The sequence below is a fragment of the Zeus faber genome (assembly GCF_960531495.2).
Source record: "Zeus faber genome assembly, chromosome: 7".
In the NCBI taxonomy this organism is placed as follows: Eukaryota; Metazoa; Chordata; class Actinopteri; order Zeiformes; family Zeidae; genus Zeus; species Zeus faber.
In genome coordinates, this window is record NC_137203.1 from 8518433 (window position 1) to 8539972 (window position 21540).

The window sequence follows — 21540 nt, forward strand, 5'->3', positions numbered from 1 at the left end:
CCGTGGGGACGGTTGTGCTTTATTTTAAAGGGGGTTGGGGGGGGGGGGGGGGTGGACGGCCAAAAGGCACTCTGGAAAAAAAAAAAAAAAAGAACAACTTACCCAAGCGCTGGACTGAACCGCCGTTGCCAAATCGTTTAACATGAAGTAAGGTTCAAAACAATAATTGTCACTGAAATGGATAAATGTGCTTAAAGACGGCGGCGCTCATAAAATGATAACATCAATTTCCTAGCGCTGCACTTAAGAACAGATGTAAAAAAAAAAAAAAAAAATTCTTTCAACCACAAAGTTGACTTTTTTTTTTTGTTTTTTTCCTTTCAAACATATGAGATCCATTTCAGCAAACTGAGTCGATGCAAGTTGTTTACGAAGACAGATCCCGTGTTCTGTAGCCGGGGGAAGCGGGACACAGCTGAGGGGGGGGGGGGGGTTTCTTAAAAAGCAGCACGACAAGATTAAGAACAGTGTAAAAATCAGCTGAGCCCAGAGTCCCCGACGCTCAGCTGATCCAGAACATTCATGTTGGAGAGGAGGGTCGACGACACAGGCGTGGGGGAGCACGAACACAAACACCTTGTCTTTTTTTTTTTTTTTTTTTTTTTAGGCCATTATAACTTAGTGGAGTGATGGAGGAGGGCGGACCCCCGTCCCTCCGGAAAAGATTGCACTTGACGTTCGTGAACTCCGACCCCTCGCCGCGCGCCACCGGACGAAAGGCGGATGTCTGACCAGTCGAGCTCCGTGCCGCCGGGACAATTCCAAACTCAAACACGGATCAGCGCGATATGACGGAGCTGATGGAGTTGTAGGACGTTCCCCCGTTACAGGTGGGGGCGTAGCTGTTGGCGGCGGCGCTCAGGGCCTCCATGTTGACCCGGAACACGGGGGAGGTTTTCAGGAGGAAGTCGGCGGCGTCCCGGCGGCCCAGCTCCCTCAGCTTGGCCATGAGGACGCCCACCGTGCTGTCGGCCCGCCCGCTCCACTCCTGCAGCAGCGCCGCCGTGGGGCTGGACGGCAGCGGAGCCTGCTCCGAGTCCGCGCCGGGCTCTGACCCGGGGGTCCCGTTGGGGGTCCCGGCGCTGTGTTTGGCCACCAAGTCGGCGAGCCCCAGGTTCATGGCCAGCAGGCACCAGTCCTTGCCCAAAGCGTCCGGAGGGTCCAGCATGCGGCACAGCTTCCTGCGAGCCAACAGGGAAATGTCTGCGATGTGGATGTCCGAGCCCAGGCTGCCCTGCTGGTACACCTCAGCGCAGCCGAACACCAGGATGCTGCTGAAGCTCTCACGGTAGCCGCCCATGGTGTTGGTGAGCGAGGACTCCCGCTGGACCTGGGCGCGGAAGAAGTCTTTGGGCTGGTAGATCATGATGGGGCCGTGGTGCTCCCTCAGCTGCTGTGGGCTCAGGTAGTATTTGGCTGTCAGCAGTCCCGGGAGGGTGGAGGCCAGCAGGTTCTCCGTTATACTACAGATGGTGTCCAGCAGGGTGTAGCACTTGGCCCGCTCCGAGTCGTGCCCTCGCACCTGGATCTCCACCCCCTGGCCGTGGTTGACCAGGAGCACCATGGCCTCGGCGCTGGCCTGGCTGACTTTGGCACCGTTGGTCCAGAGGCGGATGTCCCCGTCCACCTCCTCCCCGCCCTCCTCCTCGGGCTTCTGCTGGTGGCTCCAGCGGCACAGGTTGACCTGCAGCTTGTGGAACAGGCCGCAGGGGAAGGGGGTGAGGTGCTCGGCGGGGACCAGGCGCACGCCTCCGTACAGCAGCGTCTCCTCCTCCTCCTCCTCCTCGGTCCAGGAGCGGTGCAGGCCGTTGGTCTTGATGAGCGCCGGCACGTCCACCATGGACGGGTTGGTCATGTCGCGGGCGCACACGTCCATGGCGTCCAGGATCTGCAGCAGCTCGTCCACGTCGCTCTCGGGCGCCAGGGCCTGCACCTCCTCCAGCCGGTAGCGCCCCCGGTAGTGGTGGATGGCCTTGGGCGTCTCCACCGAGAGCAGCTTGGCCAGGACGTTGCTGCAGAGCCAGCGAGGCTCCAACAGAACCACGTCCTGCACAGTCTCACTCTGCATGATGTTGATCTGAGGGAGGGAGGGGAAGGGAGGGATAAAGTTATAGATAGAGGAAGATTAAAGGGAGAGGCCGAAGGAAGGGGCGAGTACGAACGGATGTGGGAAAAGGAGGGGAAATAAGATTGAGTTAAGGGGCCAAGACACATCAAGTCAAAAAATGAATTCCCGAATAAAGTGTGCTCAAAGGAGGGTCGAGAAAGAATTGCGTGTCGAAGGAGAGCAAAGATGGGAAACAAATAAACAAAAAAACAAGAAAAACAAAGAGCAAAGTTTTCTTTAGCAAATCAAAGCCAAGGCTAAGTATTTATGAAACAGCGACACCTAGTGGTAGCTCACAAGACAGAATTTGTGACGGACGGGAGAAGTAAGTAGGGTCTGTGAGATCGATAATAGATTTATAGTCACTGCCAAAAAAACCCCCCCAAAAAAACAAACAAAAAAACATAATTCCCAAAACTCTAAGCACTTAAAAAAATAAAAAATACATTTCAATACGGTACAAATTCATTTTTGCACACAATGAAAAAATAAATCCAATACGGTCATAGATCAAAAACCAAAGAGACGAATTGAGGCCGGAAGAAAAGTTATTGAGTTATTGATATCTGAAAGAGGAAAGAGTAACGTCTATAGACAGCAGTACGTCTGTGCATTGTGTCCCTTCACTGTGGAGGATCAAGACAAATCGAGTTTTCAAGAAAACCCATTAAAAAAAACCCAAAACCTATAAACCTGTACACCAAATGTCGGCGGTACCATGTCTTTTCTTTCCCTCACCTCTCCCATGCTGTGCAGCTGCAGCGCCAGCGTGCGGAGGTGCTCCTGGCTCACCAGCGGGTTCACGTGCTCCTGGACGTCGTTGACAAACTGCTGCCACGACGTCAGCTGGTTGGGTCCGCTCAGCTTCCTCCAGGCCGGCAGCGCGGCCAGCAGCCGCTCCGACAGCAGCGTCATGGGATTACAGCTCTGCGGTAGAGAGACAAGGGACAAGGGAATCTGCTGATGTGTCCGGTGTGACGTGAAGGTCGTCGGTTTAATTAAGTCTGAAGAGAGAGAGAGAGAGGGAGAGGTGGGGGCAAGCAGGCGACTTAGGGTTTCACAAACGGCGTCTTACAGAGATGACGTTGGTGCGCAGCTCCAGGAGGTGGCTCCTCAGAAGCTTCATGTCTTTGGAATTGGAAGCCCCGGCGTCCATGACGAAGAGCTTCTCACTGATCTGGAGGTCGTTCCCAAACCTGGACACCAAACGAACACCACAACGCTGAAATATAACATTTTTAAAATCGCTGCTTTATGCTATATATATATTTTTTAAACCTTGCATTGGCCCCTTTACTATCCTTTTGCGGCCCCTTCTGGGAAGCACGAGCCCATGAGCTCAGGAGCCGATTTCGGGTTCCTCAACCCCATTTCTCCATTTCGGCGTGGAAGAACAAGGACATCAAACGCCGCGGAACTCACCTGTTCTTCACCTCCTTCAGCAGGACCCGCTCCTTGTCGTAGGTGAACTCTCCGGAGAACGCCCGGGGGACGTTGGCCAGGTCGGCGTGGGTCGCCACCAGCACCACAGAGAGGGGCTGCTGGATGCGGCCCCCAAAAGCTGGCGGAAGAAGCAACGATTCACTTTATTTCAAGTACATTTATGAGTTCATTCTGTATATTTATTATGAAATTACTTACTAATAATTATTATTTTTAGAATATATTGATGATTATTATAAATATTATTCTTATTGTTACTCTTATTATTTATCATTATTGCAATTTATTTTTCATAGTATTGTGAATATTTCCTAACATATTTGGTTATTTTAGTTTTTTATTCTATTTTTGTTTGTTATCATCTTTTATTTGGCCGTTCTTGTCAGACTGTTAAGCTCTTTTTCTGTGAGTTGTATGTACAGCAACCCTCCTCAGCACTACAAATTCCTGGTCGATGGAAATGTGCTTGGCTGAATAAACGCATTTTGTTTGAACTAGAAGGTGCTTGGGGGAGATGAACACGGTCCCATTCACCCCTGCCTCTCCCGCCCCCCCTTCCAGCCACCCCCCCCCTCCTCACCGATGTTGTCGTGGGGCAGGGTGAGGGCCTTGAGCAGGTTGAGCCAGAAGGTGATGTGTCCCAGCTGGGTCTCGTACGGCTCCTCCAGGCTGAACAGGACCACGTGCAGCGCCGTGGCGTCGTTGGCCGCAAAGTAGTCGTAGGTGCAGTAGTAGACGGGATTCCCCGAAAACTCCCACACGCTGAAGTCCCCCACGCCTGCAGAAAATGAGACGGTGCGGTTTCAGAGCGCTGGAACACCATCTTTTGTCCATTTTTTTCTTCGCTGTGTTACTGAGAGTACAGCGCCTTTAACTGTCACAATTTATAATAAAGACGATTTCATATATTCCTGAATCTCCCCTGATGGGGGATCAATAAAGTACTATTAATCTTATTGTAAGCTCCCCATTCCCTACATTCAGACGAGCAGTACCCATTCACTTTGATGGGAAATACATTTTCTTACTTTTAATTCTTATATCTTCCCAATGATTATTTTTTCAAATTAAATATAAGATATTGCCTCATAGCTATCCCACTATAGTGGAGCTTTTGAGAGAAATAAATAAATAAATAAAAAATAAAGATATAAACCCTTCTACCTAGTCCAGCGTTTCTCAACATGGGGTTTGGGGACCCCTGGGTGTCCTTCAAAAGGTTCCAGGGGTTCCGAGCAAAATTACTTCAAAATTAATTACTGTTCTGATCCCAGTTTCCCAGTTATCTACCCAACTAGAGTATACCCACTAAATCATATCTGACAATAAAGACCTCAGATTGGGATCCCAGATCAAATCGGGTTTGGGGCCTAAGGCGGCTCAAATTGAGTGTCCGTGATATGAAAAAGGTTGAGCATCATCAATCCAGTCATTATTTTTCCTCTCTCGCTCCCTCTCCTATTCCCTGCGCGTCGCCCACCGTTGATGTTGGCGTTCTGGATGTCGATGGCCTTGGTGGCCTGCTCGTCGGCCGTGGACAGAGCGCCGTGCGCGGGGGAGAAGACCTCCAGGACCCCCTTGGTCAGGCTGGGCTCGAACATCATGCTGCGACTCCTCACGCTCACGTTCTCACAGCCGGGGTACAGGTTGGAAATGCTCACCGACACTGAAGACAGAGACAGACACAGGTACACAATGCAGGTCAATCTCCACGCAGGTTATCAGAAATAACAGCTTGGTTAGGTATCCGACAGCTGCCCAAGGATGAAATCCTGGAATTAAATGCAGACAGCGGGAATGATGTCCACCCACTCCACAGTGACATTTCTGTCGATAAGATGACATTTTTTGAGAAGATATTTTGTGTCAAGCCTCTTACAGCGATGCAATCCCACTTTCAGACACAGGGGGGAACTGCTTACACATAAAATATTCAAATTCATGGGGCAGTCAGTACCAAGAGCAGTGCAAAGCCACATGACAACACACTTTGGGACCTCAGCTTTCATAAATGTGGCCGACGACTTGGTCAAGCCAATCCAACACTTACTGACCCGAGAAATACATTATTTTTCTTCATCCTCCAACAATAAACCAAAGTACTCAGTAACTATTGCCTCGATCCCGTGTTTGAAAACTATGCACAAATATTTGACAGATATAAAATCCACAAACCACACAAAACCCTCCATATGATAATAATAATGAAAGCCCAAAGTTAATATCATAGCGAATCTTACCCAAAGATAAACACGTTTTTGTCCATGTGAGTGAGGGAAAGGAATTTAGAGGAATTTAATCTACACATTGAGCATGAACTTGAGGCCTCCCTGAGGCCGGTCAGCTGACCAGGTTTTCATTAGAAACCTTCAGGTTCGGGCTTCTGGAACGACGAGCTTCAGCGACGCCCCTGTTCAGGATTCTCCTGGCATGGGACCCAAACCCCATCTTTTTCTTTTTCTCTGAAGTTATTTTACACGCGCAGGCGTCTCTATTCAGGAAGCAGAGATAGAGACAGAGACGGGCGGACACGCCGCTTGATGGTAAAGATCAGAATAGAACAAGAAGATCCATATCTCACTATGGATAGTTCCATTAACTATCTATAATGAATGTGATTATTACCTCAAGCCTCAATCCCATCAAGACTCAGAGACGCCGATATGGAGATTTGTCTCCATATCGGCCTCTTTTAATGTTCCATACATATGTAATGAATACAAATGGCATTTGTTAAATTCACAACACTTCATATAGCACAATGTGCACTGAACAATCATCATATATTATTATTATTATTATGACTGATCTGGTTAACCCCCCAACCCTCTCCATTCCTCTGTACGTCTTCCCAGTTTACATAGTATTTTTATTTTGTATTTTTTATATTATTTTGTGGTTATTATAAAGAAAAGGCAAGCAAGAAATATCTGACGATCCCAGGCCGATATTAAGTAACGGAAGCTTTAAAAGAGTAACACCCCGGGTTAAGAAACCACAGATTAAGAAACTAGTTCATTCTAGGAGCCAAATGTTTTTTCCCCACAAAGTACCTCCTAATGACCTGTTTTAACAACATGGACGGCTTAAATAATGTTGCTGCATTGAGAGAAGCCCGGGGATCAGATTTGGCTCCAGACGCCCAGGCTCGTATAACTGACCATTAGGCCTGAAAGCAGCAGCGGGGGCGGGGGCTCTCTCAGAGGTAATGGCGCCGGTAAATAGAGTGGTTAAAGGAAACACAATAGAATGGATGTACGTGTGCATGGGCAAGTGAGAGGGAGATAAAGAGAGAGAGAGAGAGAGAGAGAGAGAGAGAGTGGTAGATTGTGTGTGTGTGTGTGTGTGTGTGTGTGTGTGTGTGTGTGCGTGCGTGTGTGTGCGCTTGGATTTTTTTGTTTCCACTTGGCTGGCCGTGTCTGGGACCCTCAACACGGCGCACTCACTCTGACGAACCTTCCTTCATTAAAAATAAAATAAGATCACCGTCCGCTGTCCCTTCCAACAGGCCGAGGTTACAGAGTCTGAGACGGAGCCGAAAAAAGCACTGGGGGAAAAAAAAAAAAGACGAGAGGAAAACGTTCTGGGGGATCAGCGACAGGAGACGCTGGAAGACAGGAAATGATTTGGGAAGCCGCACGGAATGTGAAGTACGACAAATACTACTCGCATGGAAAAGATGGATGGAAGACATGGGTCGATAAGGCTGAGTATGAAGGATGAAAACCCCCAAAAATGCGAAATATAATTTCACACCAAGATAAATACAAGCTATTTTATAGACGATTAAACCAAATGATAAACAATGAATAATAATAAAAACAACCTAAAAATGTATTTATGGTTCATTTTTATCTCCATTTTTGGTGATTATAAGGTTTAATACATATTGGTTATTTTTTATTGTTCATTTAATTTTTCAGGTTTATCGGTTGGTTTATTTTTTTTGGTTTGTTGTACATTACTATTAAATTATATTTTTATTCATATTACTTTATTAATATTATTGACGATTTTTTATATGAGCTGCTGTGGGGATGAATAATTGATCTATTTATCCGAGTGAATTATAGTTCAATTTGACCGATTGGGTGGAATCAACACAAAGTCAAATTACTGCACCTCGTCTGTGAACCTTTCAATAGTCTCTCCAGAGTTTTTCCAATCACCAGATTCTCCAACACAACGTCAAACCACGGGAGCCAATCTGCCAACTCTGGCGATCCCCCAAGGGGGTCCGGCACCCCAGATCGGGAACCACTGCCTCGAATCATCACAATATGTACACACCTCTCAACAACTTTGTGTCAACATGTGTGAGGTCACTCCTCCACTTTAAAATCCCTGTTGGAAACATGTCGTTATCCTATTGTATTATCCTATTCTATGTGAATTCAACATTAAAGTGGTAGTCCGTCGGAACGTCGGCGACACTACACTTCTCGGGATTGTTGAAACGTTTAGTTTCGACATCCACGCTCAACCTCGACTCTGCTGTAAAAGCAAGTTTCCCTTCTTCTTCTTATCGAGCGATTTGTCTTGTTTTTCTTGGTCACATGAGGTGGTGTGGGGATCTCTTAACTGACTGCAACTATCAGCTATCACGGCGGACCACGCCACCAACAATGGAAACAGCATATATATATATGGGATTTTCTTCAACAAAATAACCACTTTAATGTAACTAAAGAGTCATAGCAGACTACGAACACCAGGTCAAAGGCTTGGATGCTCGGCCAGGTTTAGAACATCAACAACCACCCGCCCCCCCCACACTCCGTCACCCACCGGGGGGTTTGGCGTTGACGGGGGAGTTGGGGTGGCGGGTGGTGTTGGTCATGCGCGTCCTCTTCCTCCTGAAGAAGCTGCGCAGGATGCCGCACTTGAGCGACTCCAGCAGCGAGCTCTTCCCCGAGCCCGAGTGGCCGAACAGCTTCAGCTTGATCCGCGGCTGGAGCGTCTGCGTGGGCCGCAGCTGCTGGATGTAGCTCAGCTTGTGGTTGTCCTGAGGGAAAGGAAACGCACCGAGGAAAAGAAAAGAAAAGAAGAGAAAAGAAAAGAGGTGAACGGACGCTCAGAACACTGGTTGTTTTTAAAGGGACATTACACCACAAAGAAGCGTTAAACCAATTGACAGATCAAGGCAGAAGCACAGTCTGCCTCTCCACCTGTGTGAAAACAGAGTGATAAAATCTCTACCTACCTCAATCCTATATATATTAAAAAATAATAATAATAACAATAACAAATAATAATGTAAAAAATGATAATAATAATAAATAAATAAATACATCTCAACCAATTCAGGAATAACTGCAAACAGCCAGAGCTTGCAGCGCAGTTTCCAGCTCAACCACAACCTGCATAGTTTGAGCTTTCATAATGTTTTTTTTTAATTTTTTTACAATGTTCATTTTATTGTATTTCATCGCAGCACGATTTACTTTTCATTGATTCGATTTTTCCTGCCCACTTTTTTACCGATCTCTGAAGCCAAAGGCAAATTTCCACTTCTCTGGACAATAACGTTCTATTCTCTTCCATTTTCTGCTTCGGTTTATGACCAACGCAACTCTCGTGTACGAATGAACAAAAATGATGCCGATGCAAAATGCAAAGTGTGTCAGGGGAAACCGTTTTCGTTAACTCATTATGCACAGATTTTGCGGAAAAACAACGGCCTCCCAAAATGAATAAATACAATGTCAGACTTGTGCGGCTGTCATACAGTATATCCAACTCCTCCAGAGTCAGAGGAGCGGTTTCGCAGAATCCTCCAAATGCGATCGGCTCCACGGGGCCGGGCGCCAAGCCTTCCTAAATTAGCAGCATATGCAGAGGATGACTGGTTTCACGGCTCCTGCGTCTTTATTTTCACACCGTGCACCGAGTCTCAGCGGGTTTCTGGAGGAAAGGGGATTCTATAAGGAGTCGGCGTCCAATATTTATGATCGGAATCCGTCTTTAACCGGCGGAGGGTAGATTTTAACATTTTTTAATACCTTTACAGTCGCCTGTAGGTCTGACGAGAATATTTAGAGCACATTAACAATATGTAGGCAGTATACTACATATACTATACAGTGGTAATAATAGTATTAGGCACAAAGCAAATTGCATCCCATCTTGAAGTTAGAATACAAGGTTTACCCTGGGACAATATTGATAACAGTGTAATACTTGTTAGAAAGGTCACATTTTCTGAAAACCAGTGGACAGTTTGCATCAGCCGTTTCCTTCACTTTGGTCATATATCATTTGCATATTACTGTATTGCTCTGTCGTACTGTTGTATACTGTACTCTATATCTCCATACACACTTATTCACATGCACTTTAATGCACATATCTGTATATACAAATAGCCTATCCCATATACATAACTTTATTACCTTCTAATTTGTACCCCCTCTTTGTATTAACTTTTTGAGTCTTGTTTTTATTTTATTTGACATTATTCTATTCACTAACTGCATTAGGTTTAAGGAATCAGTTTCAGTTAGTTGCTAGGTAGGAATTAGGTTAGCTGTTATGTTCGGTTTAGAACATATTGTGTATAATCTCCGGGTGCGTTGCAAAGACATTTCACTGCATATATGTATGAAAGTATGTATATGTATGTGACAAATAAACCTCTTGAATCGTGAATCATATACGTCTTCCGGATGGAAAAGCTGCAATTTCACCACGGGGACAATCAACCTGCTCCCCATGTCATTTATTGTACCTGAATTTAATTGAATGTGAAGTAATCAAATGTAACCCAGGTTACTGTGTGATCGATGGGTTTGACATCTGTTTGATGGAAGGACGCAACGTTTACTTGTTCTGTTTGAGGAGCTGTCTGCGTCATCATAACGCGACGCGGCGGAAGTCTGAACTTCCCTGAAAGTCACGCCACAGAAACAGGAAGGCGTCATTCAGCGCCTCTGCACTAGAAAACAGCTGATGTGTGATGAGGCTGCGATCTGCCTTCTCGGATTCCGTTTTAATTGGTAATATAACTGTGTGTGCGTGTGCGTGTGTGTGTGTGTGTGTGCGTACCTTCTTCAGCTTGCCTAGCAGTGTAACGATGTGTTCGTGGGGTTCACCGGCGGCCAAGTCCTCCGCCGTCTTTCCATCCTGTCAAAAAAAAAAAAAAAAACAACACCACAGGCCCACATGAGAAACCTCCAACAAACTCTGTAAATAATGGGGCAGGACAGCGGACCACCAGGCTACTTAGAGATCCTCCGTCCCAAAAAGCCTCCATGGTACTTTTTCAAAAGTCGCTTCACAACATTGTCGACGCGGATGTGCCAACAGAGGGTATTGTGAATGTGCATTGTAAACTTCTAATTATAATCATCATTATATTATAATTATTATAAGTAGTATTAATAATTCATTTTAAGAAGGCTTTATCGGGGCTGTTGAGTCATATGTTGACAAATTTTGACAAAAATAAATATATGGGTAAATAAAAATTATATTTTTTGCATTTATTATAAACCTTTTTGAACTAAGACCTCGTAAAATAAAATGAAAGACTCAATGTAACGACTTTTAAGGCCTAATATTTGTAAAAAAACTGAATTTAAGATTTAAGACACCCTGATATACCTATATTACCTCTGCGTCAGAGAAGTGCCTGTTACGAAAACCATTGTCATGGAAATAACATTTCTGAACGCTCCGAGGTGTCTGTCGCCCCCAAAACACACACACACACACACACACACACACACACACACACACACACACACACACACACACACACACACACACACACACACACACACACACACACACACACACACACACACACACACACACACACACACACACACACAAAAAAACCCTCAAATTATTAACATAAAACTCCCAGAACAGAGAAATTCTGTTTTTATATAGAGAGTAAAGAGCAACATGTGAATGCAAAACTCTTCTTTTTTAATGGACAGATGATGCAAACAGGTGCTTTACTGTCCTGGAAAATAAGATTGCGAGAGAGAAAGGCATCACAAAACGCTGTTCAACCAAGCCCCCACTAAACATCACCTCCAAACACGGAGCACATGACAAATCCTAAAAGAGCCCGGAGACTCAGGAGGATTCATCCCGAGCGGCTTCGGAACAAAGCACCGGGAAGAAGCAAACCATGAATAATAAATCCCAGTACGTGGCTCCAGATTCAACATGGACGGAGGTCATCCAACTTTAACGAGGCGGTGGTGGAGGTGGAGGAGGCTGGAGAGAGGCTTTTCACGACACAGATTTAAATACATCAGGAAGCATCCCCAGCGTTTAGAAGCATCTGGAGAATGACCTCACATCATATGGAGAATGACATCACATCATTACGAGAATGACCTCACATCATCTGAGAAGGACCTCACATCATCTAGAGAATGACCTCATCATCTGGAGAATGACCTCACATCCTCTAGAGAATGACCTCAAATCATTTAGAGAATGACCTCACATCATCTGGAGAATGACATCACATAATTTAGAGAATGACCACACATCATCTGGAGAAGGACCTCACATCATCTGGAGAATGACCTCACATCATCTGGAGAATGACCTCATCATCTGGAGAATGACCTCACATCCTCTAGAGAAGGACCTCACATCATCTGGAGAAGGACCTCACATCATCTGGAGAATGACATCATCTGGAGGATGACCTCACATCCTCTCGAGAATGACCTCAAATCATTTAGAGAAGGACCTCACATCATCTGGAGAAGGACCTCACATCTAGAGAATGACCTCATCATCTGGAGAATGACCTCACATCCTCTAGAGAAGGACCTCACATCTTCTAGAGAAGGACCTCACATCATCTAGAGAATGACATCATCTGGAGAATGACCTCACATCCTCTCGAGAATGACCTCAAATCATTTAGAGAAGGACCTCACATCATCTAGAGAATGACATCATCTGGAGAATGACCTCACATGCTCTCGAGAATGACCTCAAATCATTTAGAGAATGACCTCACATCATCTGGAGAATGACATCACATAATTTAGAGAATGACCTCACATCATCTGGAGAATGACCTCACATCCTCTAGAGAAGGACCTCACATCCTCCAGAGAAGGACCTCACATCTTCTAGAGAAGGACCTCACATCATCTGGAGAAGGACCTCACATCATCTAGAGAATGACATCATCTGGAGAATGACCTCACATCCTCTAGAGAAGGACCTCACATCTTCTAGAGAAGGACCTCACATCATCTGGAGAATGACATCATCTGGAGAATGACCTCACATTCTCTCGAGAATGACCTCAAATCTTTTAGAGAATGACCTCACATCATCTGGAGAATGACATCACATAATTTAGAGAATGACCTCACATCATCTGGAGAATGACCTCACATCCTCTAGAGAAGGACCTCACATCCTCCAGAGAAGAACCTCACATCTTCTAGAGAAGGACCTCACATCATCTGGAGAAGGACCTCACATCATCTAGAGAATGACATCATCTGGAGAATGACCTCACATCCTCTAGAGAAGGACCTCACATCTTCTAGAGAAGGACCTCACATCATCTGGAGAATGACATCATCTGGAGAATGACCTCACATTCTCTCGAGAATGACCTCAAATCTTTTAGAGAATGACCTCACATCATCTGGAGAATGACATCACATAATTTAGAGAATGACCTCACATCATCTGGAGAATGACCTCACATCCTCTAGAGAAGGACCTCACATCCTCTAGAGAAGGACCTCACATCATCTGGAGAAGGACCTCACATCATCTAGAGAATGACATCATCTGGAGAATGACCTCACATCCTCTAGAGAAGGACCTCACATCTTCTAGAGAAGGACCTCACATCATCTGGAGAAGGACCTCACATCATCTGGAGAATGACATCATCTGGAGAATGACCTCACATCCTCTCGAGAATGACCTCAAATCATTTAGAGAATGACCTCACATCATCTGGAGAATGACATCACATAATTTAGAGAATGACCTCACATCATCTGGAGAAGGACCTCACATCCTCTAGAGAAGGACCTCACATCATCTAGAGAATGACATCGTCTGGAGAACGACCTCACATCCTCTAGAGAACGACCTCACATCTTGAGAACGACCTCAGATCATCTGGAGAAGGACCTCAGATCATCTGGAGAAGGACCTCACATCCTCTGGAGAAGGACCTCACATCCTCTGGAGAACGACCTCACATCCTCTAGAGAACGACCTCAGATCATCTGGAGAAGGATCTCACATCATCAAGAGATGAGCCCTGAATCATCTGGGGGTTTATACATTTTTATACAGTATTATCAAATACTACATCACCCAATATGTGTGTGATGTGTACAGATTTTATTTTTATATATGTATGTATGCAAACTTTCACAGTATCCAATATTATATATTTAATTTATATGTATCATAAATATTATAGTTTAATAAATATAATAATTTATATTTTTCAATAAACAATATTTTTCCTTTTTTTAGTCAGAAAGTCGTATCAAGAATTCATTCCTTCATTTTTCTCTTGTTTCCTGTTCATATTTAACTCTGGGTTTTTTTTGGTTTACTTTTAATCTTTTTATCCATAACTTTATTATTATTGCCTATTGTTTGTCTTATTTATTCTCTTCCCGTCCCTTCCTCCCTCTCTCCTAGCGACAGATTCCAGCGCTCCTTAGTTTCCATGGTAATAAATCAGTGGATCATTAAACTAAAGTAGTGAAGTCTAGACTCTGGTAGTTCTTGCATATTTTAGTTTTTTTTTTAGTTCAACCGCTCAACATTATACATATTTGACATTTTTTCGGCGTGAAATCTATGCAAAGTCCTGGTCTGTCAAAGTGTTGATTCCAAGAAGAATAAAATCTTAACAGATTAAAAAGCTCCTTAAAGATTAAATGAAGCCCGCTGGGGAGCGTGTCTGGAGCTAAGATGGACCCCGCTTGGTGCTGGGAAGGTGTATAATTACTATTAATATTTTTTAAACATTATTCACACAGTGTATGGGAATTCTGCCGTGTGAATCTCATTGAAGTCAGGAAGCCACTATCAGCTTTTTTATTTTTTACTTTAATTCGGGCTGTTCGCACTTGCTTGACAGGCCACGCGTGAAATTTGCATCCCAGCTCACAAATGATCATTTATTTGAATATAATTAAGGCTTTCACTATTCGTTTTTTTTTCAGATTTGTATATTCTATGACTTTTTTATTTATTTTTTTATTATAATTATGGTGCTAGTGGCTTCTTTATTTAAATTGAAGATGCAAATAGATTTCAAAACACATGTTCAGCTGTTCTGTCTCTGCACTGTGGGATTCACCAAAACGACAAAAGGAGACTATCCCGAGCAGAGGCTTTACTTCAAATCACGTTTAGATAACAAGTTATATGGCCGGTCATTATCGATTTTCATCAATTTTACCAAAGAGAAATAAATAAATACATAAAGCGGAAAAAAAAAAAATCTGAAATGTGAAGGTTCACAGCCATCGTTTCCATGGTTTCAGAACAACAATAACAGAAACCGGTGTGAAAACGGAACAATAAGATAAGACTTTGCAAATACAAATTTAAAAATAACTAACACAAACAGCACATATGTGCACCATCTATTCTAACGAGAGACGTAGTATTTGGTTGAATCTCTTAGAACCTTCGGGTTCATAGGGGATCAGTGAAGCGCTCAGGCACAGTATTTGAGTTGGGCGGGGAACGGGCACCGTGGTTATTCTGTCTCAGGTGCGGATAAGGGTTCTTCGAATTTTGGCCAAATTCACCGGAAAACAAAAGGTTGCGTCGACTCACGTTGGTGACGGCGTCGATGTTGGCCCCCGACAGACAGAGATGGCGGACCACCTCCAGACCGCCGTTGTTGGCGGCGAGGTGAAGGGGCGTTCTGCCGTACTGGAAAAAAAAAAAAAAAAAAGAAGAAGAAGAAAAGAAACGAGGTGAAGAGGGTAAAACGATGACACTAAGAATGAATGCGGTGGTAACCTGGCACAAGGCGTCCCATTTAGCGGACGTTGCAGTAGCTGAAAACAGTGGATGTTGTCATTTTCGTATCATGGAGGTAGGCCTGACGGTGGAGGAAACCCCACTTCAAGACGGAACCGGAACCTATTGAAAAGAAGCTGTGTCTCACTTTCCACTTTGGGTTATTTTGGGGTTGTTCTAACACTGACATAATTGACCACTTTGCAAAAAATGAATATAATTGCTAATATTAAGTCTTTCTGGGAGCTTGGAGTCAAAATGGTATTACCTCAATCATTCTACATATTGTGCGTGTGACATTTAACCTCAACCTGTTTCAAGGGACTCTCCATTTGACACACATTGGACCAGGGACCCCCATTGGATAAAACCTCCTAATCTGAGCAGGTTTTTATTGTTATACTGTAATCGACGCAGTTTGTCTACAACAATATAGACAGAGACACCAAGGAAACTAGGATCCAAACGGCCCTTATTCCACGTCCTCTAACGTCTCGTGAAATAAACAACGGTCAAGTTGGAACCTCTTGAAGGACCCCCCTGGGGGTCCCCGGGCCCCACGTTGAGAACCACTCGTCCCTTTAAAGCTACCGGAGCGTCGCCCTCCGCTTGATCACTCAAACCTGCGCCGTTTTTCAAATGTGAGGCGACCGCAACGGTGAGACGCCTTCCTGTTCAGGGAACATCTGCAATGTCGACGTGTCCGTGTGAGAGTCAGAGCTGCACCGTAAGAAAACCACGAGTGTCGCGACATAACCCGGCGGCAAACCGCAGCACATCCGCTGACAAGCGGACGTGTGGAAGTCAAAAATAAAAAACGAGGAAACGGGGAAACGATATCCGCCGCGTCGCAGGGACCTTATAAAGGGGCCGGAGGACGGTCGACGCCCGTACGATGCTGCTAGTTGGCGTGGCCAGCGAATGCGGCCGGCATCCCGCGTCTCACTCCTTCACTTCACGTGGTTACCTGAGCGTGGAAGCATCTCTTTTGTGTTTTGTGCTCGCGTTTTGTGCTTTTCGTGCAGTTATTTTGCCGAAAAAAAATAGTTTTTCTAAACCTGGATCCGAAGAAAGTAAGTGCTGGGAGGAGGAAGCGGATGATCCATTGACTTAAAGCGTGAAATCATAGAAAAACATGAGCGATTCTCTTCGACATTCTTTTTTATTATGTTTTATTATGTTTTTATACAAAACTTGTTATTTATAAAAACATTTTTCTTATTTAAAAACAGGTGACAAATAAAATTGGGGTGTTTTTTGGGGGCTGGAACGGATTAATGTCATTTCAGTTAATTTCAATGGGGAAAATAGATTTGTTATACGAGCAGTGATATTTGACATTGATATCTTATCGTACATCGTCTGGGATTTTGGTTTCCAGGATATCACGATATAGTTACAGTTAATGTTGTCTCTGAGGCTAAATTACAGTAAAGTAATGCATTTCTATTCATCACTTTAAACATTACCAATCATGGTTTCTGAAATATTTCTTTACCAATAATCATCCCTAAAATATCGTAATATTATCAATATTTAGCTATTTCTCGGAAATAGTGATATTTGATTTTGACGATACCGCTCAGCGCTTGAAACCGGGATCGTTTTAATAGATCGTGGATAAGTAGAAAAATCAGTAGAAACGGTGCGCGGCACCTTGTTGGGGAGGTCCAGGTTGGCTTTGGAGCCGCAGATCGCCGTGGCGACGGGGAGGTTTCCATCCTTGCAGGCGACGTGCAGTGGCGTGTTGCCGTGGCGATCCTGCTGGTCCACGTTGCAGCGGTGCCGCAGGAGGCAGCGCACCACCTCCACCTGGCAGCGCCGCACGGCCAGGTGTAGCGCCGTGTGGCCGTCCTGAATGCGCACACGCGCACACACAAATGAAATTGTGATTTTGCTTTGCATGTCTAGCTTGAGAAAAATACCTCCATGTTAGATTTCCAAATAAGTTTTGTGTTGATGGATGTAATTTATAAAAAAAAAAATGTTGCAGTTGTAATAACAATAATATTTCTAATAATATTTCTAATAATAATACATTTTTTTTTATAACTCACTTTTCATTTAGTTTTAAATCATAAAGGGATTAATCAATTGAATTAAAAAATGAATCATCTTTGGCACTACAATGACTAAAAATAATAAATAATGAAATAATAATAACCCAAACAGGCATCTAGAAATCACCTAATATGTGCTTATATGATACGTAATTGTGTAATATGTGTGAATAAAACATTGACATTTCGGTGAAATTGTAGAATAGCACAAAATACCGCTCTATGACATCACTAAACCCATTATTCTACGACAATTTGTATTCAAAGAATTCTTAGTTGACGAATTAACGGGTTAACTGATCCATCACTTCTGTTTTTTTTTTGTGCTAGAAACAACTCAAAATAAAATAAAATCGCAATAAAATAAGATCCTCCCACTGCGGCGGAGCAGAGCAGACCGGTTACATGAGTTACCACGGTAACGCCAGACAGGTTACGGTACCTTGTCCGTGGCCTCCAGGTCGGCGCCGTGCTCCACCAGACACTCCACGATGTCGCCGAACCCTCGCGCCGACGCAGTCAGCAGCGCGCTCTCGCCCTCGCGGTTCCTGGCGTCCACGCGGCACCCGGCCTGGCACAGCGCCCGCGCCACCGCCGAGTAGCCGTGCCAGGCAGCGCAGTGCAGGGGGGTCTCCTGCTCCTGGAGGGGGGAGAGGGGGGTGGATGGAGAGAGGGAGAGGAGGTGAGAGGAGGAGGAGGGAGGGACGGCGCTCTCGGCGGCCATCTTGAAAGGGGGAGGGGGGGGGCGGGGGGGATCCCTGGTTCGATGCCCTTTGAGGCCTCATTGGAGGTGGGGATTACAGGATATTTATATTTATAAAAAAATACTAAATGTCGCTGTTCACTTTTGACGTTGTAACTGCTGTTCGTCATCTAATAATTTGTCATAATGTTTAGTTAAATAAGTGTGAAAGGGAAAAATACTTCTAGGAACTTGTTTTTTAACAACACAATGAATTTTATTATTATATTATTTATTAGTATACTGTGCATATACAGTGCTGTGAAAAAGTATTTCCCCCCCTTCCAGAATACTAGTATTACTGCATATTAGATGGATGGATGGATAGGTAGCTCACATGAAAGTATAGGCAAAAATAATAAAGAAATGGAATAAAAGTATAGAAATTAAAATTGGCAATATACGGAAAAATGTAAAAAGTATACAATGGTTATCTTATCACAATAAAATATGACAATATCAATGACAAATATTACCTAAAAAAAACCCCCCAAAAAACGGAAAAAAAATGAACAATAGTAATACTACGAAAAAAAAAAAAAAAAAAAAAAAAGGAATCAGAAGAATTGGGAACAAGAAAGATGAAGCAAAAGATAACTGATTCACAGATTGATTCGTCGGTGTGCTTCAATAGGTGAGGCGTTTTGGAGAAACATCGGCACGGTGTCTCCACAGGGGGCGGGGTGCTCACCCGGTCGGCCAGGTCGGGGTTGGCCCGCAGGCTGCAGAGGTGCGACACCACGTCCACGTTGCCGTAGCGCGACGCCACGTGCAGGGCCGTCTCCCCAGACTGCGACAGAGCGGAGGGTTTAGAGACTTTGAGAACACACACACACACACACACACACACACACACACACACACACACACACACACACACACACACACACACACACACACACACACACACACACACACACACACACACACACACACACACGTGGGAGACATGTCATACCCTCTGCAGGATTTACACACTGTGAGGGGGAAGGAGCTAATTGGGAGGAATGGGATGTTGGCTGACGAGTCATGTTTTAGGATGAAAAACCAGAAACGACAGCATGGGAAGGGGACACACACTCCATTTACACACACACACACACACACACACATTCTTATTCAGCAAGACTTGTTTCTATGGCAACAGCAAATAAGCGGCTAAAATGCCAGTATGACTGGTTTTCTCCTCTGCACGGTGCTGCCAGTGGGTTTTTGCGTAGGTGTGTGTGTGGGGTAGGTGTGTGCATACCAGCATGTGTGCCTGTGTGTGTGTGTGTGTCTGTGTACATCTTGAAATGCTTAGAAAATCATAGTGTTTGGGTTTTATGGGTGTGTGTATGTGTATAAATGCTGATGCAGAAGCCTGTGATGACTCTGGATGTGTGCATGAGAGAGAGAGAGAGAGAGAGAGAGAGTATTCTGTATATATTTAACAGTATGTATGTACTTTTTTAGGCTATTTATACTTTCTGTACTCTTATATATATATATATCTGTTGTTTTTCTTTTTAGTTTTCAATTTACTTTGGTGAATTATGTTTCCCGACGCCAATAAAGGCTTGAACATTTTAAAATTATAATAATGATTATTATTATTATTATTATTATTATTATATATCCATGTATTTATTCTTTTCATTATTGTATAAATTGTTATGCAAAATTATCATTGTTATGCTTTGGCAATGTAAGATTTAATTACAGTGACAGAGAGAGGGCGTCGCCCACCCACCTTGTCCTGGACGTCCAGCGCACACCGCTTCTCGTGCAGGAACTTCAGCGTGCCCACGTGGCCGTGTCTCGCGGCGTAGTACACGGCGTTGGCTCCGCTCTGAGGACGAGAGAGAGAGACAGAGAGAGAGAGAGAGAGAGAGAGAGCCAGAGGGAGAGGGAGAGAACGAGTCATTTAGGATCCATCAGATACTCTCATCGTTCGGGCGCAGACACTTACCAGGCCCCGGGAGATTCCAAACACCACCCCAAAACCCTTCACGCCTTGTTGCTGCTGAGGACCCCGGGAGATATTTTCGGGCTTAAACTCCTTCCCAGCGTGTTCTTTTTTTTTAAATTTTTGTACGTGTTAGACGGGTTAAACCGCTGCATCCCGGTAAGGGATTAAAAATGAAATTTGAAATGCAAAGAGGTCCTGGCGTCAGGACTTTGCAAAGCCTTTAAAATGCGTTGAATATCTCAAAGCGGGAAATTAGAATTGGACTTTATTTTTAAAGGGTGAAGAAATAAAATAGACCAGAAGCCGTCTTTGATGATGATGATGATGTCATCAGGAGGTGCTTTCATCAAAATAAATGACTTGATCTATTAATGTTAATTTGCTCAACTCATTCACCGTATGCTAATGGTTCAGATAAGCAAGGTCATGGATCTTTATTGCTTATTCATAAGTTTGTTTTTATGTTGTATGTTAATCGACTGAATAAATTACATCCAATTCCCTCCGCCGTCAGACCTGCACTGACTGCGAGAAATGGAAAATGGAAAATGCTTTTCGGTATAAGCGCCACATGCGGCGCTCAGAGGGCATCGAGTGCACCAGAACATTTATTTTTAGCGGGGAAACGTTGCCGGCGCCGATCTGATGGGACGACAATCTGTCACTTTGTGCTGCGGCCATTACTGAGGCTTGTCTAGGAGCCGCGGCACCGGACCGGGGGACGGGGGAGCAGGCGGGGCCCCTCACCTTGTCGTGGGCCTGGATCTCGGCTCCTTTCCTCATCAGAACCTCGATGATCTGGATGTTGCCGCAGCCCGCCGCGATCAGGAGGGGAGGGGTCCCGTGCTGAGAGAGAGAGAGACACACACACACACACACACACACACACACACACACACACACACACACACACACACACACACACACACACACACACACACACACACACACACACACACACACATGTTTAATATCTAGAATTCTGAGGAGGCTGCACTTTTAGAGCCTGACTTAAAGTGCTAATCCATCAGCTCGTCTGTGTTTGGGAGGATTACGCGACAAGTCACAGAATTCCATTGGAAACTGCAACAATTTTTTTCCCCCCACTTTCACTTATTGTCACTTTCTTTTCTCCAAAGTTTGCCCTTCTCCGATCGATTTTTTTTTTTTGTTGTTATCGATCGTGAAAGGCCACCGGCCGCATTTTGACAACGACTGCCGCAGCCTGAAGGCT

The 21540-nt window shown here is 44.6% G+C and overlaps 1 protein-coding gene across 1 annotated transcript in view; it reads right to left on the reverse strand.

Annotated features, from left to right (window-relative positions):
- Positions 1-217: 217 nt before the first annotated feature.
- dapk1 (death-associated protein kinase 1) overlaps positions 218-21540 on the reverse strand; it is a gene marked incomplete at its 5' end in the record, with an annotated part of 69052 nt that continues 47729 nt past the window's right edge. The window contains 14 exons of the mRNA XM_080004056.1: positions 218-2077; positions 2846-3034; positions 3183-3303; positions 3530-3668; positions 4131-4328; positions 5031-5216; positions 8339-8555; positions 10595-10672; positions 15365-15463; positions 17210-17407; positions 18056-18253; positions 19047-19145; positions 20088-20186; positions 21054-21152. Of these exons, the coding sequence (XP_079860182.1) occupies positions 779-2077; positions 2846-3034; positions 3183-3303; positions 3530-3668; positions 4131-4328; positions 5031-5216; positions 8339-8555; positions 10595-10672; positions 15365-15463; positions 17210-17407; positions 18056-18253; positions 19047-19145; positions 20088-20186; positions 21054-21152 (3219 nt within the window). The 3' untranslated portion in view covers positions 218-778. The remainder of the gene's footprint in view (positions 2078-2845; positions 3035-3182; positions 3304-3529; positions 3669-4130; positions 4329-5030; positions 5217-8338; positions 8556-10594; positions 10673-15364; positions 15464-17209; positions 17408-18055; positions 18254-19046; positions 19146-20087; positions 20187-21053; positions 21153-21540) is intronic.